Source organism: Phalacrocorax carbo, chromosome 3 (genome assembly GCF_963921805.1).
Source record: "Phalacrocorax carbo chromosome 3, bPhaCar2.1, whole genome shotgun sequence".
NCBI lineage: Eukaryota > Metazoa > Chordata > Aves > Suliformes > Phalacrocoracidae > Phalacrocorax > Phalacrocorax carbo.
The window spans coordinates 42206768-42234268 of NC_087515.1; the positions used below are offsets into that span (position 1 = coordinate 42206768).

General features: G+C 48.2%; 1 protein-coding gene across 1 annotated transcript; it reads right to left on the reverse strand.

The window, feature by feature from the left end:
• Positions 1-3233: 3233 nt before the first annotated feature.
• On the reverse strand, positions 3234-15056 carry LOC135312533 (uncharacterized). The gene is made up of 9 exons (XM_064446688.1): positions 15022-15056; positions 11294-13750; positions 9745-10848; positions 8809-8874; positions 7716-7816; positions 6940-7004; positions 6183-6334; positions 5949-6101; positions 3234-3597 (listed from the first exon to the last, which is right to left on the reverse strand). Exons 2-9 carry the CDS (start codon positions 13464-13466, stop codon positions 3278-3280), a joined length of 4134 nt encoding a protein of 1377 aa, XP_064302758.1. The 5' UTR covers positions 13467-13750; positions 15022-15056; the 3' UTR covers positions 3234-3277.
• Between the last annotated feature and the right edge of the window lie 12445 nt (positions 15057-27501).

The following is a 27501-nucleotide window of genomic DNA, read 5'->3' on the forward strand; positions in this document are numbered from 1 at the left end:
TGGGGCTAAACCACAACAATGTACAAGACAGTATATATCTATATCTCAGAGTTTTGATGCCTTGACCAAAAGCTGCCAAGCAATCATCCCACCCTCCCTTGTGCAGCAGGGGATGCTGTGGGATGTCTCCCTGCTTTGCAGCTGTAGCACACACCCCCAAACATGGGTCTCCGTCCACCTCTATAAGGTACCTCTCCTAAAGGCATCACAGGGATTGCTCATCCTGGAACAGTCACAGTGCTGGGCCAGGAGGACAAACTTTGCTTCAGGCCAAGCACAAAGCTCATCTCTAAGTCTGCATTTCCTCCCAACACCTGTCCCTGACCTCCACATTGTCTTCTCCAAAATCACAGAGGAAACCACAGTGTTAATTAGAACTGGAAATCCTGAGGGCCTGGGGATTGCAGCAGCTCCTTTCCACCTCAGGTCACCTTGCTGCCTCCCTCCAGAGCAGCACACTCAAAGAGAAAGGAAAAGCCCTAAAGACAGCAAAACATGACCTTTTGCATGCCTGAAGACCAGCACCTCTCCCTACCCACCATTCTTGGGGCAGCATATCCCCTGCAAGTACTGATGCAGCTCTGCAGTGGGTAAGGGGGCCCAGCCCTAAATCATCTCCACATTTGAAACAAGTTGAGACAGGGAATTGCATCATTTCTAATGTGCCAAAATAGCCAGGGTCACCCACAAGACCCCTTGTGCCAGGGTAGCTCTAGGTCCGCCTCAGAGCAATTTTCAGATCAAGCTGCTGGGAATGACCTGGAGAGGAATTATTTCACTTGCTATGTGGGTAGCATTCATAGCATGTGCTTTGTGGCACAGATGAATATTTTTTTTTAATATATAACCAGTCATTTGTGTTTGAACCACTGTGACCAACAGAAGCAGCAATGCCGTAGAGCTGCCATAAGCTTTTGAAAGCACTAGCGGCATTCCCAATGGATGTCACCCCTTTGTTCAGTATATTGTGAAGGAGAGTAATTAAACATCTAGTTTCTGATGCTTTCTAGCAGCTATGCAGTGGTAGTAATCAAACTTCAGGAAACCTCTTAAAATGGGACAAAACACACTGTGGCGATGGGAAGGAATGAAATGCTCTGGCTTTGTAACTGGCCAGGGCATGGTGGCTCAAAGTGCTTGTGGAAGGTAAGTTGACACCTTTGACTAGCTCCTGGGTGGCACCATGGGCTTGAGATATAATAGCTTTCTCTAACCTGCTGAGTATTACTGGAGCTAGCTTCCCACACAGGAGCAGTCTGGGGCTCACCTTCCTCCTGGAAAAGCTGGGAAGTCAGCAGAAGCATCAATCTGCTCATTAGTTGCCTGGCATAGGGATCCAAACTTTACCTTACCAGGAGAGAACAGTGTTTGCAACCTGAAGAACCCCTGAGCTCCATCATGGAGCCAAGGAAGGTAAAGTGGAGAAGGTGGCTGGCCAAATCCAAAGCCAGGGCAAGGACAGTATTATTTTAGCCCCTGCTCCTTTTCTTTAACCTCAGCAGGGGAACAAGCATGCCCTGCACAAACCCATTAAAGGTTTCCTTCTCTTTAGATGGACAATTATACACAATTATCTGCCTCCTAGGGAGACATTTGCATTTCATTCTCTGCTATTTGCAAAATACTTTGAAAACCATGCATAGAAAATGGTCGGTAAGACCTGATTGCTCCACTGTATGTCAAAGGAAGCAACAGTCAGGATGTCTTTGGGAGACCTATTTTTGTCTACCCTTATCAGTACCCAAAGCTGGATGTCACTAAACAGTGCTAAAGTAAGTTGCTGTTGGAGGTGTGCAGGGAGGTGTTCATTCTGCTTTGTATATGTCTGCAGGCAGGAGGGCCCCATCAGCATCAACTAATTTGAATGAGCCTGTTATTGGAGAGCAACAGAGTCATCCCTCACTGGAGGGGTGCCACAGCTGCCAGCCAAGCACCAGGGATGCTCATTTCTTTATCATCTCAGTGCAAATAACATGCTCTTGCCTGGTTTTGCACAACGCTGGCATTTATAATGCTCCAAATATTACCACAACTCCCTCCCTTGGCATATCCCTCTCCACACTGCAAATGTTGCTTCTCCCATGATTCAATAGCTGAGATAAAATAATTTCTTGGGGGGGGGGGGTGGGGGGGGAGAAGGATGGAAAAGTTACTCCAGGGAAGTCTCTGAAGTCCTCCACCAGCATCTTCACTACTTTCCTGCAGAAACAGAGCATGGTCTTTTCCAGCACCTTTTAAACTAACCCTGGAGAACAAACATATGTGAATACATATGTGCAAGCTGTTTTATTCAACCTGCACCTACCCAGCACATCTTGGCCAAAGCTGGTCAACAAGTGCAAAGAAACCATCCATGAGCAGCACTAACTGGTCCTGGTTCAGCCAGGGACCCCCAGCTCCAGTTGTGCCCCACATCTGGCAGCCCCTGCCCAGGCACACAGCTTTGCAGCAGCAGCCCTTGCTGGGTTTTTTGTGGCAGACAGTGCCCTCCAGTGGGACATTTGCCACCACACCATTCACACATCTTCCCAGAGAAAAAAAAGGTAATTCAAATTTAAAACCCCCGTAAACTAGACAGAGAAGTTACAAACCTGCAAGTGGGTTTGGGCAAGCTACAGTAAATCACAACTGTGCTTTACTGCCTGCAAGGACGACTTATTTGGTGGCAGTGCAGTCAGCATCTTGACAACCAGTGTTCATGCAAGCACCAGAAATACTGTCCCCATCATTCAGTGACAGGGAATCACTGTACTATAACCTGGCCAGGAGTCTCCCCAAAACTTTAAGTCAAGCTCTGGGGGTATTTTTCAGCCAGGCTGGAAGCAGCCCCCACCCCACCCCCCAGATCCTCAGGTCATACCAGAGCTTCCCACAGAGCTCTGCTTTAGGGGCAGGGGAAAGCAGGCAGCACAGAGCACAGATGCATAGTAATTTTTAATTTCTTAAGTTAGGCACCAAAACATCTTATTTCCTTTTTTCCTTAAAAGTAGTGTTTAATTTCCATGTGCTGACAGTTCTGCACAGCTTTCATGCAGGGTAAGTCAGGAGGAAATTTATAGCAATGTGGAACAAGTGCTTTTTTCCCTCCAAGCTGAGCAAGTATTAAAAAAATTATTAAATGACGAGACAAGGAAGACTGTGGTGGGATATTCATGGTCCATAAAGACCCACACCAGAAGAGGTTGCACAGCCAGTGTCTTGTGTTGGCCAGGGAAGGCAGGAGTTACTGCACAGGTCACCAGGGCCACAGAGGGTTTGGGGGAGCCCCAGAACCCCATCAGAGCGGGGAGGACTGTTCCAGAAAGACCCTGTATGCCTGGCCAGGGTGGGTCCGGGCACCCCAGAGCCACTCAGGGGGCCTGGCCCGGAGCTTCAGCTGGAAGGGGTCAAGGCGCAGGCACTCCCCCAGGTCATGCAGCTTCATCGCTGGCTCCTCCATGGCCCTCACTGGTGGCTCCTCAGGGCTTGGGTTCCTCCTGGGGCACCGTCCCCACCTGGCCGACCTGCACAGGGCACCAGCAGCCACCAGCATTGCCAGGCTGCCCATGATGGCTGCCCCCACCAGGATGTCAGCATGGCTGAGAAAGAAGCCAATCCCTGCAAGAAAAAGGCCATGGCCTCATCCTGCTTGCCCCAGTTGGCACCCACTGTGCTCACCAAGTTCCCCACATCATGATGACAGAGCTTAGGGGTGAGACCTGGAGCTGTGGGTGCCCCTCCAGGACTGTCAACATCTCCCCTGCTGCCAGCTCCAGAAACCCTCACAGGCACCTCTGGGGCAGAGCATCTCTCTCAAGTCTCCATCCCAAAGAAATATTTAGACCAAAAGCCATCCTGCAGGAGCAGTGCAGAGCTGGTGCTACCCCAGGAGAGCCCTGATAGAGCAAAGCCATTGCCAAAACCATGTGGTAGCTACATGGAGGCTAGAAGACCTGCTACCATTCCAATCCAGACCTGAAGGGACCCTCTTTTTTGACACAAGGGATAAATATGCATTCATAAAATTATATATGAATATAAATATCCAGCTGATCAGCATAGGCTTACACTATAACTAGTTAATGAATTCAGAGCTGGAGCAATGGATGAGAAATAAAATTTGGCTGCAAGCTCACATTCAGGTTTAAGCCACTTCAGTGCTGCAGGGATGAGAAGTAGTTTTGGTAAAGTAGCAGCAATGTTTTGAATACCTACTGCAGAATATTGCTGTTTTTCAGGCTGGGAGGCCCCATTACTCTGTGAGATTGGATTAGCCAGCTCTGATTGTAGTCAAGCACCACACACAATCTCCTTAACATTGTGTTAAATGTCAGGGGAGTACTGGGATAAACACTGGGAACATCAATGTCTTTCTCACCAAGTTTTATACTGTGTGACAGGAGACCACAGGGCACTCTGAGGAGTGACCAAGTTCACTTATCATATCAGTTACAGCAGAGGTAACTCATAAGTCACCCTTGGGCACACTTTGCTTATAGCAACAAAATCCCAGCGGCCAAGGCCAGAAGACACAGTCTGGAGGAATAAAGGCTCACACATGCCAGATTGTAACCCTGATGCAGAGGAAGTAGCAGACTGAGGAAAGTAGGGCTAAGCCTCATGGAGGGGTTACATTTGGAAGTGCCAACATACCCAGTGAGCAGAGTACAGCAGCAAACACCATGGGCTGTTACTAGTATGTACACCTATTTAAACACCTGTTAAATACTCCAGGCTAAGCACCAGGTTCAGTGCTGGTTGTCACATGAACCCACTGCTCCCTAAGTAAAGCATGAGCTTTACTAAGCCTTTCCATCCACAGCCTCCCTTGAGAAGAGACAGGGAATCAGAGAGGGGTTGAGATGGGCAGGGACCTCTAGAGGTCACACCTGGTCCGACCCACCTGCTTAAGCAGGGCCACCTAGAGCCAGTTGCCCAGGACCATGTCATAGACAGGTTTTTTTTTATATCTCCAAGGATGGAGACTCCACATCCTCACTGGACAACCTGTACTGGTGCTCAGTCACCTTTACAGCAAAAAAGAAAAGTTTCCTAATGTTCAGAGAGAACCTCCTGTGTCTCAGTTTGTGCCCATTGCCTCTGGCCCTGTGACAGGGCACCACTGAGAATACCTTGGCTCTGTCTTTCTACCCTCCCTTCACTTTTATACATCGATAAGATCCCCCTGAGGCCACTCTTTTCCAGGCAGAACAGTCCCATCTTTCAGCCTTTCCTCAAAGGAGAGGCGCTCCAGCCCCTTCCTCATCCTTGTGGCCCTTCACTGGACTCCCTCCAGTATGTCCATGTCTCTCTTGTACTGAGGATCCCAGAAATAGCAGCACACTAAAATTTTCAGGCACCACTCAGGAGAGCCTTTGGGAGCACAGGTGTCACACTGAATTACAACCCACAAGCAGTGATACTTTAACCTGACAGGGTTAACTGATGCAGGTCACCACTTGGATGCCTATCTAGGCTAACCTCTGAAAACTGATGCCTTTGGAGTCTGAGAAAGACCATTTCTCCTTCAATTAGAAGGCTCTCCACCTGACCTGGATACCTATGCTGCCTAAACCTCACTTCCTCCCTCCCCTCAGTTTCCAAAAGGATCACATTTGTCTCCAGTTCACTCATATTTGAGCACAACTCCCAAAAAGGAGCTCCTAAAGCCAGAAGGAGGAAGCCTAAGGGGACAACCAACTGGAAACTGCCTTAATATTATATATCCTTCCCACACCAGGCCTAGATATCTAAAGCCACCACTCCAGTAGCAGTGCCATTTTTAAGCATCACATGCAACACATTAGCAGAGGCACAGCTGGTAGGACCCCAGTCAAGGAGAAAGACCCTTACCCTGATGTGCTCATTCCAGGTTGCACATGGCAAGATCAATGCTGCACAAATTATTTACCCATGCACGAGAGACACCCAGCCACAGGAGAAAGCAGAGTTGTTACTTTGTCCTTTACCTGATCGGGGAGCACGGATGCAGAGGGTGCCAGACTTGGTGGGAGAATGATCTTCATAGTCCTTTTTGCAACGGCAGAGGTATGTGCCCACACCATTGAAGCACTCTGCCTCCTCCCCGCAGAGGCCAACCCCAGCACTGCACTCATTCACATCTGAAATGGAGGAATAGGTGCCATGAGTCAAATCAAGCTTGGTATAAAAGGGTTCGTCCCAGAGAAAAGTGAAACACCCACCTTCAACGAACAGAGAAACAAGCTGCAGGTTTTCCACTCCTGCTGAGGTGCCAAGCAGGTCCTCCAGCTGGGAGCGCAGCAGCAGAGACACATTTCTCTCCTCCGGCTTCAGGTGCAACCAGAAGGTGAGCAGCAGGTTGGCACTGCTCATCCTGTGGGCAGGGAAGAGCCCAAGGTGAGGTGGGATGAAAGCATCACCACCAGGCCTGGCTTTGAAAGCCCATTTAGATCTCCCACATACTTGTATTAGATGGTGGTGCTGCAGGCTCTTGCACAGATTATTTGTGACAAGAGGCAGCTTTGCACTTGGACCAAGGGAAAAAGGAAAGCCCAATAATGGCTCCTCACTTGGAGCTAGGCTGAAGTGACTAGATATTCATGTAAAGCAAATTGTAGTGGCAATTTGCAGCCGTAGGTCAGCCTCAACCAAGTGCAGCAGGGACCTTGCTGACACCTCCCAGCTTTCTCCAGCAGACATCAGAGCAGATGTGAAGATCCCCATTTTTCCAGATTTTAAATCCGTCTTAAACCTATAGAGGCCCTAACCAACACTAAACATCAATTTTTACCATTTGTCCTCTAGAAAACAGATTCCCTCTCCCGCCACTTTCAGGACAAGTTACAGATCATGGGAGAGGAGCACAGCTAGGTCTCTGCCCGGGGAAGGACAATGAGAACCCAAGCCACTGCTGTCCAAGAAGCATTTCCAGTTATAGCAGAGTTGCCTGCTGAACCAGCAGCACAGCACTAACCCTACCTTTTGATTTCCTTTAACTTTATTTCATTGACTCTAGTGGCAGAAAGTTTCAGATTCTCCTGGATCTGCAAAGGAACAGAGTGACTGGTACTGATTTGATGCTTGATGGGCAGGAGTACAGCAGCAAACAGTTTCTTTTCTCAGTCTACCTCCCCACCTTGCTTTTCCCCTTCACAAACCACTCAGGACACATTAGACATCCCATAGCCCAGTGTGCTGTGCCTTTTCTCTAAGAGGCCACTAATTGCTCCCGTCTTCTCAGCTTCAGCTCAACTCCCCTAAACACACAAGGTAATTTGGGAAGGGAAAGACCAATAGTAGCCCCAGGTAAATGTTTGTGTGCTAAACAGAGCAGCAGTGGATGGACGGTGGCTTTCTAGGCTAGGCAGAAGGCTGAACCCTGTACCTGCTCCAGTTTGCAACCCAGAAAGAAAGTCTGGGTGCAGTCCTGAAAGCAGATGCTCACACACTTGCCCTCTTTAGGCTCTGACTTACAACCTGCCCCTTTTCCAGAGGTGAATTACAGCCCTCGGTTGGTTGTATCCCTTTCTCTGCAGTGCTTTTCTACTGCCTTGCAATGTCATAGTGCTCTGAGGGGCTGCACCTGCCAGGGCATCGCCACTGGCCTCACATGACAAGCAGCACAAGCAACTCAGATGCTGGTTCATCAGGTGGCTTTAACAGAAAATCCTTGGAATGAAGGGCACAACATGGTCTCTTCTAGTTGAGGATTTGGGACATCACATTTTTCTTCCCCTCCCTGTGCGCAGACTTACATGGTTCTTCATAGATTCAAGAAGATCCTTTCTGAGCTCACGTCCACCACGAGGAATCCAGTCCTTGGGTCTGATTTCAATAGTTACTTCAAACAGCACATCTACCAGAAGACATAAGATCCTCACATGTTTACATCCACATAACACAAACAGGCTCCTTAAGTTAGTCCTTAAACATCAACAGTAGTAGAACAGCTACATGAGGACATGCTTGTGTAAGTCAGTGCCACATGGGTATTTCCAGAGGTTATGCATCAGGTAGGTTAAATTGTGAGTTAACAGATGAAAACAAACCTTAACTAATGCTTGGTGCTAAATACAGGAACTGATATTTCAGCAAAAAATATACAAAGAATTAATGTGTAAATGATCACACTTATATTTATTTTGCTATTACCTTTCCCTAAGGTATCATCATAAATTGTGGTGGATTCTAAAAGCCCACTTCTCTCACCCATCTCTCTGTTTGGGATCAGCTTAGACAAACTTCTGTGTTCTGGCTGAACCCATGCTGGCACAGATTTAACAGTCTGCTCTTTAAAGCCTATTTATTCAGCAATATATCTCCTGTTCAAAGCTCAGGGTCCTTCTGTGTTGACTCCTTTTCACAAGCTGTTTCTGTGGCTTGCTCTCCCATATAAACGCAGTATTGTGCTGCTTAGTTGCTAATACTCCCATAAGCAGATTTGACTCCTCTCCCCAGTCTGAGGAGCAGGACTCCTGCAGGTTTCTAATCCAGGCAACCATGAGACACACATTGGAGTATATCTGAGGAAGCAAGGCTCATTCACCTTTGAAGAAAATCTTCTTTAAACAGCCAGCAAGTAATGTTTGAACTCAAGCAAGCTAACCTTTATGTCAGGTTTAACATCTGAACTGAGGTTTCTCCAGGGTAAGTACAAAGTGGCCAAAGGACAACTGTGGGATTGCAGTGGTATCTTAAAAATTAAAATCTTCAAAGTGGTTACTAATCAGAAGCACCCTCCACTGCTTTCTAAACTTAATGGGCAGATAATGTCCATGCATAACTCCAACCACCACACTGAACTTAGGGCACCATTTTAGGACATGCTTAACCCTCTGCATCACTCACCTCCAGGATAGTGCTGGGATTGCAGTGCCGTGTCATTCTCTAGAGATGCCAGGGCAGAAACCAGATCTGTCAGAGCAAGGGAAAGAATCAGGCTCCTGACCTGAGCATACCGGTAAAGGGGCAGGGGAGGGAGTACATTAGGTACTTGTCACTTTGCAAGAAGAGTGACACATGCCAGCTCCTTGTACTGAAGTTAGTTATCAAGCTCTAAATACAATCTACTCTTCCCTACAGTAAGAAATGCTCTTTAGAAAGAAATTGACCCAATAAACCTCATTTCCATTTCTAGAAGTGGATGAAGTGTTATCTCTGTGAAGCCACAAGAGCTTCTGCAACCAAAGATGCCTTGGATCCCCAATGAAGAAAAGAAGCTTTGGCCTTGTATATTAGATGCCAGCAACTGCAAAAGAGCTTCCCCACATCTACAATGAAGGGGCAAGAACAGTATGGAGAGGAGGAAAGACCCTTCAAAAACGTTTTCTCTTCTACCTTCAGGCAGAAATTAACACATATCAGTGGCTAAATATTTCTGTAAAATAAGTCTAACATCCCCCCCTAACTTCTGAAGCTCAGACTCAGTTATCATGGCTAGGAGCATCATGCCAGGCTACAGCCATGGAAATCAATGCAAGCCAGAGCTGTTTAACACCAAGATGGGCATACAAAGGCTGGCTCCTCCACGGATAATTCAGAGCACTTGGATTAGGAACCAGCCTCTTCCTGTTAAAAGGGGCATCAGCCCATAGATGCCCATATTACAAGAGATAATCCTATGTCTTCTCATGTACCACCTTCCTTGGATACAGGAGTCAAGAGTGCTACCACATAAACCAACTGAAGTTGACAGCCTCTTAAGAGAGTGCTGCATCACTGGAAATGGATGTTGTATAGTGTCAGGCATCAGTTCAGCCACAAATAACCCAAAAGACACTTCACCAAATTGTTCTTCATTCCTTTCTCCTGGAGACACCTCATCTCCAGCAGTCACACCAGGAGCAGGGTGGAGAGGAGGTTTTGTAGTTGTGTCCAGCAATGGCTCTTCCAGCACTGGTGTCTGTGTGCAATGTACAGCAGCAACCACTTCTTCCAACAGACTATTGCTGGCCTGATCCAGGGTAGATGATTTGGCAGAGACACCTATGTTACTGCTGGGCACCTCTGAGGAAGGGACACCTGCTGAGTGACATAGAGCTATGGTGACCAGAGCAGACACCAGCTTTACATCCCCCTTTGCAATCTCCAAGACAGACAGCTCAGCTTTATATCCAATGTCTTGCCCAGCTGGAGACAGCTCCATGAGCACATCATCTTTGGTTTCTCTGCCCCCAGTACCACCATCCTTAAGACTCCTTTCCAGCTCTGTTTCATCCTGCAGCTGACCACACTTGTTTGGGTCAAGTTTGCTCTGGTTAGCACTAGACTGAGCATCTTCCATGAGATCAGGGGGGCCTTGAGCCTCTTCACTGGGGCTCACAAGCTCAGGCTGGATCCTGCCACCAGTACATACACCTGATGGGCCCAGAGAGGCTCTCTGCATGGGCAAAAAAACTTTTGTTACCACCATCCTCCAGCTCTCTTTTTTGGACCCCTCCTGGACAGGCTCTTGGGGAGCTATGGTATCATTTGAAGAACCCACAGTTTCAGAGTCTCTGAATATGTAATACTGTCCTTTAAAATGTCTGTATTCATGGCTTAGGGAACCACTCCCTGATAGAAACAATACATGGACCGCAATAGCTTGTGTAGCAAAGATCAGAGTACCTTGGTTGTGACAGGCATACACCACTTTGGTTTCTACACTTGACAAGACTCCCTGGAAGATTATCTTGTCCTGGTTCTTGCCACAGCCATCACTTCCCTGGAACCCCTGGACATAGATGATAATGTGCTTCTGGGAGCCTGCCGATATGGTCCAGTTGCACCAGATGTTGGTTTTAATGTCAGCATGCAGTGGCAGGTAAAACATCCCGGACACATCCCAAAAGATGATGTGGCAGCTCCTGATAGGGAAGTACTCAATTGCCCAGGGCAGCCCCAGCTCTGGCACATCAGAAAGGAAATGCATAGTCAATGGTTATTGTACACACCAGGACACAGATACCATACTTCTAAGAAAGCTGCAGATTGCCACAGTAGAGGCCCCGTTTAAAACCCTCTCCTGCTGCAAGATTTCTGTAGTTTCCACCCCAAGAGCCACATTTCAGATCTGCAATCAGACCTGAGCCTGGGCCCCAGTTGCTCTGCAAGAATCTGTCCCTTTACAGCCCATCCAGCCTCCAGCAGCTTGAGTTACACGTTTGTGCTTCCAACAGAGGTTTGGCTAACAAGACCACTTTGTTGGAAGTCTTCCCCTCCCCAGACAGCTGGGTTTCACCTGCAGTCCCAGCCTGGCAAGTGTTAGACACAGCCTCATCCTTGCCCCCACCAAGTACTTCTGCCTTCTAAAGATGGGTTACAGCAAGATATGAAATATTGGGAAACCTACCAGCATGTTTCTGTTGCTGTCCTCCTGGCATCTGGGTGTTTCTGGATACAGGATCATCAGGCAGCTCCTGAGACTTTTGGCCTCTTAACACTGTTTTTCCCCCCTGAGCCACAGGAGGACCAGGGTGTGCAGGAGTGGCACTGAAGGAAGCCTTTCTCTGCTTTCCTGCACCTGCTTGGAGAACTTCTGTTGTTTTCTGCATTTTAAGCCCCCCAAGGATGAAGGCAGAAGCCAGCTCATCACTAGCACCTGTGCCCTGGTGCTGCACAGGCACCACATGCTCCTCTCTTCTTGCCCCCCAGGTGCCAGGCAGGGAAGCTGGTTCCACCCCAAAGCCACTGCTCACATGGTCCTCATACCAAGGAAGCCCCACACCAAGCTTTGGGCTGGTGACAGAAGCTGGGGAAGGACCCTCGGCTGGCAAGCCTGTGAGGGCTGAGGCTTCTCCTTGCTGGCCACCCACCTCCCCCAGGACCACCTTTTGCATTCCAGGGCCAAGGCATCTGGGAGACTCATCTGTGCCTGGTTCAGAGGCTACTGATGACTGGTGAAGTGGGGAAGGGGAGCCCATCTCCCATTCTCCCGGGCTAGCCAGTGAGATGCCTGTCCTTTGCCTGAGGCTGACAGGGTCCAAATCCAAAGCTGCTGGTGGAGAGAATACAATGCTGGACACAGGCTCCACTTCTGGAGGAAGAGGTACTTTGGGGGCAAAATTGGTAGAGCTGAAGTCTGCAGGGAAAGGTTCTGTGCAGGAAACCACCAGCTCAGGGATTATTTCTGCCCCTAGGGTGGACATGGCTATGGGAGGATGTTCCAGTTCTGTTGTCAAAATGGGTACAGCCAGCTCTGGCTGTGCAGCTCTGTCACTTCGGTGGTGGCAGCTTTTTACACCCAAGGAGGAAGCATGAGCTTTCCCAGTAGTTGGACAGTCATGTGCTTGGGCATTTTGGGGAAGACTCCCAATGTCTGCAGGGGCTGAATTCAGGATGTGACTGCTCTGGCCACACAAATGAGGATGCTCCTGGAAGATGTCCCATGGTGCTGTGGGATGCAACAATTTTAGGGGAGTTGTTGATGGGAAAGCACATTCTGTGAAGGAAATACCCATGAGCTTTGTTTGTTGGAGGCCAGTTTTTCCCAGCTCAGGTTGAGTCATGGACAAATCCCCAAAACTGCTTTGGCATCTTTGTCTTCTCTCAGGCAGCAACTGTAAGCGATCCCCATTTACCACTTCACATGGGCTACTCAGGCTGGGCATCAGGTCCTTTGCAAAGCCATCAGCATCACTGCTCACTGTGTTATCAGCCAGGACACTCAACTGGGGATGTCTTTCATCCTTCTCTAAACTGACTGTGCTGAGCCCTTGGTACATGGTGGTATCTGCACTGTCTTTACTTTTTCTTCTGCCAGGGGGAAGAGTCTGTGAAAGTGCAGCCAAGTCCAGGCAAATTGTGTGTGTTGGTTTAATAGTAAACTGTAGGTCTCCCAGATGTTTTGGCCTCAGGGTAGGGTACAGGATAGACTGCCTGTTCTCCAGAGTCATGCCTGCTGGCTGCAAAAGAGGCTCCACTACCTGCAAGGCACCAAGAAAAGGAGTTTCCAAAAGCACACTTGAAGACCTGCACATATAACGAAAACCCACATTGACATCCCCACTCACGGAGAGACTCTGACTCCAGGTATCCTGTGCTGCAGTGGAGATTATGCCCCCAGGTGTTCCTCTGCCTTGAGCTTCCTTGCAGCATCTCAGACCTCCACGCAGCTCAGACACCAGCACACAAGGAGATTTTGTTTCCAGGAGCGGTGTCATTGCACCTTCATATGGGACAAGCTCAAGAGGACTTCCCACAGCCATAGTACCCAGCATGCTCTCTCTTCCCCACAGCAACCTACTGCTCAACACTGTGGTCTTGCCAAGGCTCATGGTGCTACATGTGGTCACAAAGCCCAGATCATCACTGAGGTCCTCAGCCCAACCAGACTGAAAAATACTATCTTGTTTTGGTAGTTTTGGAGCAGGAGTTTCTGAAGTAAAGTCTTTGGAGGAAGATTCACCTTCCTGGTCTTGGAAGATGTAGTATTTCCCTTTAAATTGTTTCTCTCTGCAGTTTGGCAAGTACCTCTTCAGCAACACAACGTGGACAGCCTGAGCAAATGTGGCAAAAACATGCATCTCTTTTTTCCAGCAAGCATAAACCACGCTGTTTTCCACCAGTGAAGAAACTCCTTCAAATAGGATTTTGTCCTCATTTTTGTTGCAACCCTCCTTAGTGATAAAGCCCTGAATATAAATTATTATATGCTTTCTGGAGCCTGCCCAGATTGTCCAGTTGCACCAAAAGTTTATCAGAGAATCACCACGGTACACTGGAGGAGAAAACTCCCCATACTTATCCTTCAGGACTCTCTGGCAGCTTCTTATAGGCACATATGCCAATACCCAAGGAAAATCTGACCCTGGAAGACAAGAAGCAACAACTTCAAGTTTTCCTCCATCTCCACTTCCCAGAAAGAGTTACCAGCCCTTACTTCCAGAAATTATTTTCAAGCTCCCTTATCTCCCCATTTTGCTACATCCCAATCCCATTTGCCAATCCATGCAAATCCATCAGCAGGAGAGCATGCAAGTAACCTTGTGTCAGGTCCTAAGGTCAAGGGGAGGAGGCCACCTGGGCATGCACCCATGCACTAGCCCAGGGTGAGCCTAAAACTGCCATCCTTTCTAGCCAAAGGGACAGTTTCTACCCACAGCTGCAACCTACCCTAATCAGTGTGCACCCCACTAGTACATGCTGTTCACTCCAGAGTACTCAGAGGGCTGGGGGTAGCTGGATAAGCCCTGGAGACCACCACCTCCTGCCCCACAGACCACCAGGCTGTACCTCCACTGCTACCACCCCACAGCAGGACATGCTCATGCTTCAAGTACCCCCTGACATGGCCATGCAGGAGCACAGAGGTCCCAGCACAGCCACACAGTGGGTGCCACTTGTCCCAGGGAGGCAGGTTCCCAGCCACAGGGTCAGGCTATTTAGGAATCAAAGCTATAGGCTCAGGGAATTGCCACATCAGGACAGTTTTAAAAAGCAACGAGCATGCCATCATGTTTGGTTTTGGCACATGTGCCATGTTTGTTGTTTATACACCTGCAGAGCTGGAAGGTAATGCTCTCCTGAGGGCGTTTTCAACCCCTTTGCTTTAAAGGGTTCACCCAAGCAAGAAGTCCTCAGAGCCTCAGTAAGATGAGCAACATTAGCATCTAACCACAGCTAATTTAGCCCTCAAAGAGGGAAACACCTTCCCTCAGGTGGTAAGGAATATGGCGTTTTCCAAAAACACTATCTCAAAGCTAGAAGAGCCATGAGCCAGCAATAGGCTTACCCTACAGTACAGGAGCACAATTAAAGTTTGTATTTAACTTTTACTACTTGTTTTAACTACTGCCCAACAGTGAGTTGCTACAGCACATTACTCCTACCCCCAGGATCCTGGTCTGCAGTAGGGGTTTGGCAGCCATTAAATAGCAGCAGATGTTATTTCCCACACTAGCACTGATTCTTCCTTTCCCCAGCACTTGATATCAGCTGTGTCCCCTTCCCTCCCCACGCCACCCCAGGACCAGGTTGCTGCTCTTGGCTTCCTGTGGCTGAATGTGCCCAATGAATTCTAGAGAGGATTTATTCAGGCTTTAAAAAAAGAAAAAAACCTGTCTGAGAATTAACTCTTACCTGGTTTGACCTTCTGATACTCCCAAGATGACCCACATGCCTGTAAAGAAGACAGTCTTACTGCAATCCCAAGTAACACTACCCATGCTTGTAACACTGCTCAGAAAATCCCAGCCCAAGCCCAATAGGAAGAGAGGGCCAAATCCACCATGTCCTAGTAGCCTGGAGTTTTGCCTGCACCTGGACCAAACCCCTAGGCCACCCCATTTTTCCCACATAATAATAAATATTCACCCCACCATACCTCCAAAAGGATTACCCAGTTCATGCTGTTAGACCACAACCAGTACAAAACCACCCCCAAAACACAGCAAGCAAAGTCTAGCTGTGCTTTAATCCACAGGGGCTATGCAGAAGAGAGAAGGATTTGTAAGTAGGCAGAACACTGCACCCAGGAAGGGAGTCCCCGCTTTCCATTGCTCACCCCCAGGGCAGCACCAGCAGCATCGCAGCCAGCAGTATCACAGCGGGATCTCAGCATCACCCCAGGACCCTGCCTGCTGGCATCTGGTCCCCACACCCCAGGCACCAGGAGCAGGGCCAGAAGCATCAGGGAGGGTAAAGGCTTCATGGCAGAGGTTTATCAGAGGCACAACATTAAAACAAAACCAACAAAAGAAAAGGAAAAACCTCTCCCTCCCTAAAACAATCCCCCCAGCAGAGCAAATGTAGGATCACCACCTCTCCCAGCCCCTCTCCAAAACACATCCCCACAGCAGACAACCTGGAATGGGAGCCCACTCACTCATATACTGCCCTGCTACCCATGATAGCAATTAGCTGACCAATGAAATGAGGCCAGCTATCACTCATTAGGGACAGACCTGCTCTTTCAATTTGCTGTCCAGTATTCATCCTTTGCTAGGTGTTTTGGTGAGAAGGCATTATCCATTTATAATGCATAAGGCTATAAACTGGAATTAAAGTGTTGCTGATACTCTAACCTGAACCAGAAGCAGAGCCCAAGTTGCTTGTTCTTTTTTTAAAAAAAATTCAATTACTGAAGGGGGAAAAAGAAAACGCCCTAATGTGAATGCTTTCATCACAACATTTTAACCAGCTTCTGCTGAAGGCTGTAATTTCCCCCAGGGCTGCGCCGTCCTGATGCAGGACTGAGTGAAACAGGTGAAACTGCCTTGAAACACAAGCAGCTCCTCTTCTGGTCTACACTTAGTGAAGTGTGGAAAGCAAATAGCCCAGGTGATGATGTGCAAATGATTAGATGCTTAAAATTCTTTCAGCTGTAATAGTCTAACTTGTCATTAGAGGCCAGGCAGATAAGGCAATTAGGCTGTTTGACATGCAACTTTGACAATATTCCTTTTAAAATGTCAATCATCATTTAGCCAAATAAAATAAAAAATCCTTTTTTTCTTCTAAGTCATCACAGCTTGACAGGCTGACGGATGTTCAGGGACAAATACACCTCTTTTTTTCATGGGTCAAAACAAGCAGCATGTCAGTCCATCCCAGCCACCCAGGGTTTGCAGCAGCATTGGTGTGAGCGACTGTGCCCTAGCTCACGATTTTTAAGCTTTTCCACCCATCCCATGTGTGGTCCCGATGGCCAAAAGCCCAGCAAGAGGCTGTGATTCTTCCAGTGGCACAAACCTTCCCTTCCCATGGCCATGTATGTGTAACTACACATGTCCAAAGTGACCCCAGATTCCCTCTTGCTGTCCTACAGCAGGCGCCTGCAAACACCACTCTACACTTACCTTGTAAATGGAGTTTGCCCTCATGAATATCAAACAGGGTTGTGCTACCACAATGTAAACCCTGGAAGATAAGCACCCTGGCTGGATGCCCTGTTGCAAAGCAGGGAGGTCCCTAAAGTATCATTTGGCTTGCGAAGAGAAAGGGAGTGTTTGCTTGATTTTAGCTTAGTAGACATTAGGGTGGAGACAGTGAAATAAATTCTAAGGCCAAGTTTATTTTTAATTTGCCAGTTCAAAACTATTTGAGTGAGGATTTTTAACATGTAGGTGGGGGGGGTTATTTGTTTGGTAGCCATTTTTTTGAGTTTTCTCATATTTCCACAAAAACATAAATTGTCCATTAGGATGTCTGGCCCTTTTGATTAAATCCTTGTTCTCAGTGGTTGCTGAGTTGCAAAAGTATCTTTTGGAGGAGAGCTGGTGGCCGCATTCATGCTGGCCCATGCTGAGCTGCACGGACAAACTGCACCATGGGGCCAGAACCCACAAATTGTGGGGCTTATGCTCTCTACCAGCTCCTGTGGTCCTGATTTCTCAGGATGGGGTTGAATCTCTCCCAGGACAAGCTGATGCACCCAACATGATCCTTGACAGCCAGGCAGCTCTGAAGCTGCTGAGGCACCCGGGCTGGCTGCAGCCGCTTGGGGGGACACAGCCACCTTGGGGACCAGCAGTGCAGGCAGGGCCATCAAAGGGAGAGTCACCAAAATTAAGCTAATTTCAGCAAGCACTCAAATTCCCCCCTGGGCAGCATGACATACTGGGTGCTCCTACTTACAACTGTTCTGCTGTCATTTATAAGGCAATATAAACTGGCTGAGAGCTTGGGCTAGATAAATTTACTGTCTACCTCCCTCTAGTGATGATGTTGCTGCATGAAGAGAGAGGGAAAATCATACTGGGCAATAGCTATTTTTATTTTCTTTTTTAGAAAAACAAAGTAACTGAATACTTTCATTTTTTCTGTTGCGAATTCATGATTGTCTTACACAACAAAGGCCAATGGAAAGAGCTAAAGGAGGATAAGAAATTAAGAGTTGACTCATCACCTCACTAACTAGAAATAACTACAGTCAAAAAAAAAAAGGGTAATGTGGGTGGCAGATAAATACTGCTGCAAAACCAACATTTTTATCAAAATTGAGACTATTTTTTAGGAAAAATGGTAGCGTCACTGATAAGCTTTTTTCTTTAACAGGTTACAAAAGTTGTGTTATTCTTTAGAGCTCAGCAAGGCACCCAGCTAAATACTGGGGCATGCGTCCTGGGTGCCCATCTTAATGGCTCCGTCCCTCCAAGTGAGCTGACAGTGCCATGCTTGCAGGGGCTACTCTATTATTTATATATACATTATGTAGAACAAGATCCCTGTATTTAGTTACCAGAGATAAGCATCAGTTTAATTTCCATTTCTTTGTGTCATTCATTAGCGATTGATTTTAGGTCTGTTGGGGCCAAAGATGTAATTATGCTCTTAGATACGATTGCAGGTAAGGGATTTCTCAGGAGTTGACGTTTTCCTTAAATATGGAGTTGGCTTTCCTTGATCACTAGCTGCCTTTCATTGATTTGGCTACTAATCCTCTAGGCTGTGCTCAAGGATGTTTTAAATGAGTAATGCCATCATGCTTCAGTTTATCATGGTTGGTGTTTTAGCCATCCTGACAGTGAACTGTAATATTATTCGTAAAACTGATGTTTAGTTTAGACTTCACATTTTGTAAGATTTCCATAGACTAATAGCATAAATCACACACCTGCAAGATTTGTGTAAGATGTGTGGCATGGGAGGGCTGAAGTTATTTTTCTCTGGGCTTTCTGAGGCCTTCAAGGCACCTATTCCTTCTTTATCCTAACCTGGGAGTACATGGACACCATTATTTAACCTCAGCTGGAGAAAGGTATAGAATCCATGTGCAATTGTATACCTTGGCTTAAAGGTTCCCACTCTCGACTGTGGTGCACCTCATGTTTGCATGGAGCCCATCTCCATAGCCCTTAGAGCCAGGGTGTTTTTGTGTCTACGTCCAGACATAGAGCCCAGAGGTGTCTATGGCCATCTCTCTGTAAAACAGTATAAAAGGTCCTGAAGATGGCAATAAATTTTATAAAGTGAGCAAGTCCCTAGCTGTCTTCATGTACCTGCTAAGCAGATTAAACTACACCGGCAGATCAGAGTTTCACCTCTGACCTGCAGATGGTACCTGGGGGGGCACTCAAAGCCCATCCTGGCTTGAAAGACCACAGCTTCTGAGTTTTGACGTGGTTGTGAGATGGAAACAAATGCTGCTGCATGCTGAGAAAGCAAGGGCTAAGAGGCATTTCCCAGCAAACAGGCCCTGGCAGTGGGAGATGTACTTCCAGCCTCACCAGCCAGCTCAGCCCTGACCTGAAACTGGGCTGGCCCAGAGCTCCTGCAGCCCCTGTCCCTGCCTTGCTTGGGGGCAGCAAAGGCTTCACCCCAGGGTCAAACCCTGCTCAGCACCCCTGTCTCTGCCCCTGCTTGATCATGGCCTTGCCATATTTAATGGTATGGTTTATCCCAGGCAGGTGCACACAGCAATTACCTGCTTAAAACCAAAATATTGTCCCTGTCTTTCCAAGTGGGAGGCTTGGTTAGACCCACTACCATATCCACAAAACAAGAGCTGCTGGTCCTGACCTACTTCTAACCTCCCACCTCAGCTCAGACGATGCTCCTGCTCCCCAAAGAAGCACAACTGGTTGCACCAACACCTGCAGACTGCTTCCATCACAACCAGAAAGAACAAATCCGCCTGAAAACCAGTATTGCTTGAATAAAATAAAACCCACCAAGAAGTCCAAGTTTAACATCCAAGTTGCAACATCTTGTTTAGCCTATTAGGGCAACCTCAGGTGTTGGCACTATTTTTTTCCCCATGAGATTATCCCACAGGGTAGAGGGGGGTTCATCAGGTGCATTCTGCTGCTGGTCCAAGCAGCTCCCTCACACCTCGATATACCACTTCAGCTCATTAACAAGGCAGGAAAAAAAAAAATCCTGCTTTTTCTTTTTTCCCTCCAGGGTGAATTTGCTTGCTACTTCAACATAAGGGCTCATGGCAGCCACCACTGCCCCAGCAGGTCTGTGTCCAGACTTCAGAAAAGCTGCTTGCAACCAAAGAAGATGGAAACCACTGAGGTGGGTTTAGCAGTGCCCTAGACATGTTAACCTGGCAGTGAGAGGGACAGAGCAGCCATTCACCCTGGGAAGCCTGCAGTGGCCACATGGTTGACAGCTCAAAAAACCCAGGCAAGGAGCCCTTTGTGGGCTGCAGCTGGAAATCAAGTTACGGGTCTATGGAGTTATTTTAAAACTTTTTTTTTAACTGTTTTTTACTATTTTTCAATTAACCTGATTTTTTTTTCACTCTTGTTTAGTTGGCCCAATCTTTGTGGGAGATGCAATGTCAGTGGGATGCCAGAGCAGTGCAGAGGTGACCCGTGAGCAAGGCAATGCTGCCGCTGCCTCTCAAACATCCCCTTAAAGCCTGGTTGGTTGTTATTCACCTTGGCCAAAAACAGTCCCCGCTTCCAGTCGCAATACTTTGTGATGAAGACACAAGGCTGAACTAAAGGGCTGGGCCATCGATTAGTCTCCTGCATCAATGCTGGTTATTTCTTCAGCTGATTAATTAGCCCTGATTAATTAGCAAAGAGTGTATTTTAGCCCTGTTTTCCATGGATGACCTTGTCTGCTGGAGGGGTTTGGCTCCCACATGTCCCATGGAGAGAGCAAAGCCCTGCAAAGGGCCACGGGGACTGGCTGAGGGCTGGCCCTGAGATGGAAATGTAAACCATGAGCAAACCAGATGATTTTCCCAAGAACTGTGGGCTGGAGGGGACCCGCTCAGCTGGCGAGGTCAGTGCAGCCCCTTCATGATTGAGATGAGGGGTGCTAGTCCCAAACCACCACCTGCCCTACAGGGGAAATGGTGCCTTTATTTCCCCATCGTGATGGGGAAAAAAAAAAAGAAGAAGAAAGAAGAAAAGGGGATAAAAAGGAAAAAAGGGAGGGAAAAGTAAAAAGGAAAAGGGAAAAAGGAAAGAAGGAGAAAAAGGGAAAGGAAGAAAAATGAAAAGGAAAGAAGGAAGAGAAGGATGAGAAGAAGGAAGAAAAAAAGAAGGGGAAAATGAAAAAAAAGAAAGAGGGGAAAGAAAAGGCAAAGGCAAAGAGTACAGTACACTTCTAAGTCTGTGTCTGGTAGGAATATACTAGCTTTTCTAGCTGTAAATTCACCCTGGGGTGGCAGGCATGCCTGTAAGGTGCCACTTCCCGTGCCTGGCTTTCCTTCCCAGCAACTGGGGCAGTGCTAGAGAGAAAAACACATCGCAGTTACCAAATCCCTTTCTCCACACAGGGTATCAGCACCCAGTTAATGAGTAACCTCGGAAATTCGCCACCCTTGCTACTGATCAGACACACACACCCCTTGCCCTTCTTGCCTCTCGAAGGTGTTTCCCCATCCACACTAGGACTGGGGCATTCCTGGAGGAGTGAGGAGTGGCTCCACTGGAGATTTGGGAAATATCCTGTCCCTGTATTTAGAAGAGGTGGGCTTTCCCTGAACTGCTCCCTGGTCAGCAATTTCTGTGCCCATGGCTGAGTTCATGGTGATGATCAGCCTGGCTGGCATGTTCACTACATGTTTTGCTTGGGCTGGTGGCAGAGGTCGAGTGCTGCCATGGCTCTGCCCTGATGGGAACAAACAAAAAGAGGTTTCCAGCTCTTTCAGCTTAAAGCATGGCAACATGATGGCAAATGAGCTGATTCTAGAACATGCAAGCAAAACATATTTTACAAGAGATGATGGAAATAAATACCTGCAGAAATGTTTTTCAACAAAATATTTTTTTAAATGGATGTGCTGGTTTTGGCTGAGAAGGGGTTAATTCTCCTCACTGTGGGGGTCGGCTACCTTTCCAGCTTCCCGCGTTCTGCCGCGTGGCAGGGGGCACTGGGAGGGGCAGGGCCATGGTGGGGGTGGCTGACCCCAACTGGCCAATGGCAGGTTCATTCCATACCATGTGACTCCATGACCGGTATATTGAGGGGGGGCAGTGGCAGCTCAGGAGCGCGCGGCGTCGGGCGGCTGTGGCGTGTGCGGTTTGTTTCGGTGGTTCGTTCCCCCTCTCCCCTCCCTTCCCCCCTCCCCCGGGGCTTTGTGCCTCTCGTTGTTCTCCTTTACATTGCATTTCTATTGTTGTTTCTTTTAATTTTAATTATTAAACTGTTCTTATCCCAACCCACGAGCGTTACCCTTCTGATTCTCTCCCCCATCTACCGGTGGGGGAGTGAGCGAGCGACTGTGTGGGGCTGAGCTGCCGGCTGAACCACGACAATTGAGAAACTTATTAATCTCACCCATACAACATGCGAGCTGCTGCTTTATTGTGCTCAGCCTTTTTTCACTCTGTTAATTCAGCATCGCCCTGTTTAACTATTTTCAAAAACCGAAGGATGTATTTCCCTGCTAATAACTCCCAAGACTGATTTTCCATCCAGAAAGCAGGTTTGTAAGCGAGCCCACATGCCCACAGTAACATATGGGGAATGGAATTCTGCAGGGAATACCAAAAGATGGAGAAAATGGAGCCCTCGCCCTGTAGGTCAGCACCTACATTGCCCAGCTGATGCTTGACATGAGTGCCTCATGGTCCAGAGGGTGTGACACAACAAATTCTCTTCCAAGGCAGAAGGGAAGTTATTCTCTCCATGCACATCTTGTTTCTTAGCCCTCTAAGCCACTGCAACTGTTTTCAGACACTGCAGCACATCAACCCACAATCTGGGACAGTACAGCTCTCTTTGAACCTTTGTGTTCCAGCCCAAGTCCCAGCCTGTGCTCAGGATGGATCCCCCACAGGGGGTTTCTCTCCCATGGCTGTGATGGAGGGTCTCAGCATCTCCTCAGTGACAGTAATTTCTGCTTGGCAGTGGTGGAAAGGAGACTCAGGGCTGGGAAAAGACAGATGCCAGAAGCAATATCTGGCAGGACCAGAGCCTGTTCCCTTCAACCCGTGCCCTCCCTGCTGGGATTTATGCCCCCTGGCATAAATCTCTCCTGGCAGGGGCAGATGCTGCCCTTCTGTCCCAGACACAGGGGACGATGGCGGGTGAGAGGGCTGGTGGCCATCCCTTCAACACCAGGAGGTTCCCAAACCAAGGCCCACTTAGGAGAACCAGCTCTGGAGGACCCATGAGGGTTCACATCCAGCCAGGCACAGTCAGGCTCATGCCATTCCCAGAGTGGTTCCCACCTTCTGCATATCCCAAGCAGCAGGAGGAAGGAAAGGCACAACAAAAACCCTGCAGTGACAATGCCCCAGCCACTGACCCATGTGCCCAGCCAGGTCGTTCATTCTGGTGAGAGGAAACCCAGGCTGCAGGCAGCTTTGTGTTCTTCTGCAAACCACTGCAAAACTGATTTATATTAAAAATAAAGAGCGCACAATACCAAAGTGGTTGGGGTTTGTCTATTAATCTCTCAGCAGTCAGCTGCAAACCTAACAAATCCCCTGAAATCACAGCGGGGAGTCATATCCTAGCTTGTTCCTCCCTGCCCCCTTTTACAGCTGAAAATAATCAATAACAACTGTCTGAAACAGGGAGACAAAAGCAATTTTACAGGCTGTGGGATCATGACTCATATTTTCACTTGCATGGTGGCTGAGCACAAAAAACCCACAAGGCTGTGTTTCCCAGGAGCTGCAGTGGAAAATCACCTCTGACCCATCAGGGACCCAGGACAGAGGAGCCACCATTGTTAGGACAAGCTCCTGCATCCCCTCCTTTTGCCATGATCCTGCAGTGATGCTTTGCTGGGAAGAAATGAAAATAAACACAGTGCAGCCAGGTTGAGAGCAGCATTATCAATCCTGCTTTATGCAAGCGAGTGCTGATTGAACTGCCTGGGAGCAATAAGCCCCAGGAAGGCAGCAGTGGTTGTTATTCTGCTGGTAATTGGTGGTTTCAGCCGCTGTAGGCAGCAGAAGGGACTTGTCTGGGGTTTCCTGGGGTGGCAACAGTGCTGGAGAAGATTTCTATCCAGATACTCATCCAGAAAGGGCCACCCTCCTCCCCTGACAGCTACCTGCTCAGGTAGAACCATCCTCTCTCGTGCATGTCTGCATGCAGCTGTTTTGCCTTTAGAAGCAGCAGCAGCAGCGAATGAGACACTGGCAACAGCCTAACCAGGGCCAGTTTCCTCTGTGGCAACCATATTTCAAGAGCCGATAACAAAAACTAGCGTTTCCCAGCCGGCTCACTGCCACACTGGCTTCCCCAGAGTCTGGGGAGTTTGTTGGGGAGGGGAAGACGCAGCCTCATGTCTCTGCATTGGCATCACCAATGAGGGAAAAGCCCAGCACCTTGGGGAGTTGCCCAGCCTCACAAAAAAATTAGCTATATTGCTCCTTTCTGCCCCAAAACAACCAGTCCTGGCCTCTGAAAGGTGGTAGCCAGCACAGTGGCGCATAGCGAACTGATGTATTGGCTCCCACCCCAGACTTTCAGGATGACTGTACTGACCCATGTACTGAGAAACATGCTTTTTTGGTGGCCGGATCCCCTCTCCCCCACCACATTTCCTTCCTGATCGCTCTTCTGCAGCAGCACGTGTAGGTGTGAGTCAGCCATGACCCTTTGCTGTTCCTCTCTGGGTTGGTTTGTTATTGCAAAGCTGGTGGGGGGAAAAAATCCTGACCTCTTCATTAAAAAAAAAAGCTAAAACACCTGGAAAAAAGTAAAAAAAGAAAAAACAGAAGCTACTAAGGCTGTGGCCAGATTTACTCCCTGCCTGCTTGGGAATGGGTGCCAAGGAGCTGTTTGGGTCCAAACCTGACTCTGGCTCAGGCTCAGTGCAGACTGATGCTCTTTGCATCAGGTTATCCGTTTCAAGGCAGCATGGCTGGGGTGATATGCTGGTCTGCAAAAAGACTGACCCATCTCAGCTACACATAGGGCTGGTGAGCCTGCCTGGTGTTGTAGCAAAATATCCCATGAAGATGAGGCCCTAGAGAAGATATTTTCCTGAAGCCCTGGATAGATCTGCACATCCCTGGTTAGACAAGCTCCCCATCTACCCCAGGTTAATATGCACCCCATCTTCTCAGCAAGGTCTGTTACACACATGCTAGCTTCTGGTGCTCACAGTGTGTAGGTAGGGATGGTGTCACATTGCTGGAACTTTGACCAGATGTGTTCACCAAGCTGGTGGTGGTGACCAAGGGCTGGCAATGGGCCCTGCCGGGGATGCTCATCGCCCTGCACATAATCATGCATAACCAAAGGGCTTTGAAGGCAGAGGCAGCAATCTGATGCACAGCGCTTGCCTACAGCAGATGCTTTCAAATATGCTTTATCCAGACTGACAACCTCCTCTCTTCCATCTCCTTTGGCCCCACCACAGTCAGCAGTTACTCCAGGTGTCCAGCAGTGCTTTTGACTTGTAAGTCTCTGCATGGGGAAAGGTTTCATTTCCAAAGTACTGCTGCTGCCACCAGCTTCACTGGGCATGTAGCGAAGCTGGGACTGGAAGGTGCAGGAGGAAGGCAGCAGAGACAGCTGGGCATGAAAAGCCCCCACAATGCTAGTGAAGAAATTGGCACTTCAAGGATGATGTTGCAGTCAGGAAGTGGTTCAAGAAAGAGTGCAAAGGTTCAAATCAAGACCCCGTCACCACTTTTTCCTTTAATGCCTCTAACTGCATGAGATTCTGGAGAATGATGTTATTCCTGGTACAGAGCTACCGCTTCCTGCTCTTGCTGAAGATTTTAACACAGAGGAGAAGCAAAGAGAAACGTTGAAAATCCAAGAAACAAATCATAAAAATGAGGGCAAAGCCCAGCTCTGAAAGGCTCCAGGAAATCCTGCTCTGCTTGCCCATGCGACAGAGCCACTGAGGTACTGCAGCAGCAAAGCCAATAAAAGAGACCGATCCTTCTTACTGCTATGCACAGGCAGCAAATGACTCCCAAATATCGTGTCTGGCAGCATCTCTCTGGAAACTGGCCAGGTATGAGCCATCATACTTCCAGCTTCAGCCAAAAGTTGGATATTTTGGTGGAAACACCTTGTGGAATAGGCTGCTCAGAAGCAACGCGTTGCATGCACCAAGGGTGTTCAGCGAAGTCAGCAGCAAAGCCCTTCCTGATTTCAAGGCAGACATGAGCTCACACTAAAAGATCTAAACCCTGGATGCTCTATGTGTCCTTCAGGGGTGCCAACTGGGTCTGCACTGGCAGCAGCCACCACCCTAAACATCAGCTCTTCAAGAGAAAATCAGAAACGCATCCAATTCCTCCAGCAGGATGTTCAAATGACCACGCCAGTAATGTGAATGTCCTCAAACAACAGACTGGAAGAGCTACTGAAGGGGAATTTCTCCTCCTTTCAGCCTGAACTCTTACTTCTGCTGACTTCACATGAAAGAATCCAGATGTTAAAAATTGCAGCCATGCCAAAGAGCTGGCCCGTGTCTGGTGTGTGACACTTCTCTGCTTTCCTGGCTGGGCTGGGCTGTGAAGCAGCTTGGGAGCAAAAACCTAGCTGAGCAACAGCTTGCATTAGCTGAATGACTGCTAGCAGCCATAGCAACTCCCAAACCAAAAAGAAAAATCTCACCTGGAGTAAACCAGGATGATGGTTGATTTAAAAAAATAGACTGAGCAAACATCACACCCTTCATAGCTATGAAAATTAAAATGAAATTTTTAAAAAGCTAATAAAAGACATGCTTGGAAAGGGTATTTGTAAAATGGTTGACCCCCGCTTCTCTTCATGAGATCTGATCTTGATCTGATTGCAATCACAGAGACATGGTGCGATAGCTCGCATGACTGGAATATGGACATGGATGGCTACAGGCTTTTCAGGAAAGACACACCAGCAAGGCGAGGTGGGGGAGTTGCTCTTTATGTGAGGGAGCAACTGGAATGCATAGAGCTCTGCCTAGGAGTGGAAGGAGAACAAGTTGAGAGCTTGTGGGTAAAAATTAAAGGACAGCCAAATATGGGTGACACTGTTGTGGGCATTTGCTACAGGCCACCTGATCAAGAAGAGGAAGCTGATGAAGCCTTCTACAGACAGCTGGAAGTAGCCTTACAATCACAGGGCCTGGTTCTCATGGGGGACTTCAATCACCCTGATATTTGCTGGAAAAGCAACACAGTGAGCCATGCACGATCCAGATGGTTCCTGCAGAGCATCAAGGACAACTTTTTGATGCAAGTGGTGGAGGAGCCAATGAGGTGAGATGTGCTGCTTGACCTTATCCTAACAAACAAGGAAGGGCTGGTTGAGGATGTGAGAGTTGGGGTTAGCCTTTGCTGCAGTGACCGTGAGATGGTCGAGTTCAGGATACTGCATGGTAGAAGCAGAGCAACAAGTAGGATTACAATGCTGGACTTCAAGAGGGCCAACTTTGGCCTCTTCAAAGACCTGCTTGGAGGAATCCCATGGGCAAGGGCTCTGGACAGCAGCGGGTCCAAAACAGTTGGACAGTATTCAAGAACCACTTCCTCCGAGCTCAAGATCAGTGCATCCCTAGGAAGAAGAAGTCAGGCAGAGGAGCCAGGAGACCCACATGGATGAGCAAAGAGCTTCTAGAGAAACTCAAATGGAAGAGGGAGGTTCACAGTATGTGGAAAAAAGGACTGGCCACTTGGGAGGAATATAGGAATGCTGTCAGGGTATGCAGAGATGCAATGACGAAGGCCAAGGCCCACTTAGAACTAAATC

Bases quoted from the DNA above. Each gene is read 5' to 3' on its own strand.
- LOC135312533 (XM_064446688.1), bottom strand. From the start codon at position 13,466: ATGCATGTTTTTGCCACATTTGCTCAGGCTGTCCACGTTGTGTTGCTG. The intron at 8,875-9,744 runs GTGAAGTGTCTT...TTGCTCTGACAG, and splicing joins AAGGAATGAAGAACAATTTG to ATCTGGTTTCTGCCCTGGCA. The intron at 6,102-6,182 runs GTGGGTGTTTCA...CCTCCATTTCAG, and splicing joins TGTTTCTCTGTTCGTTGAAG to ATGTGAATGAGTGCAGTGCT.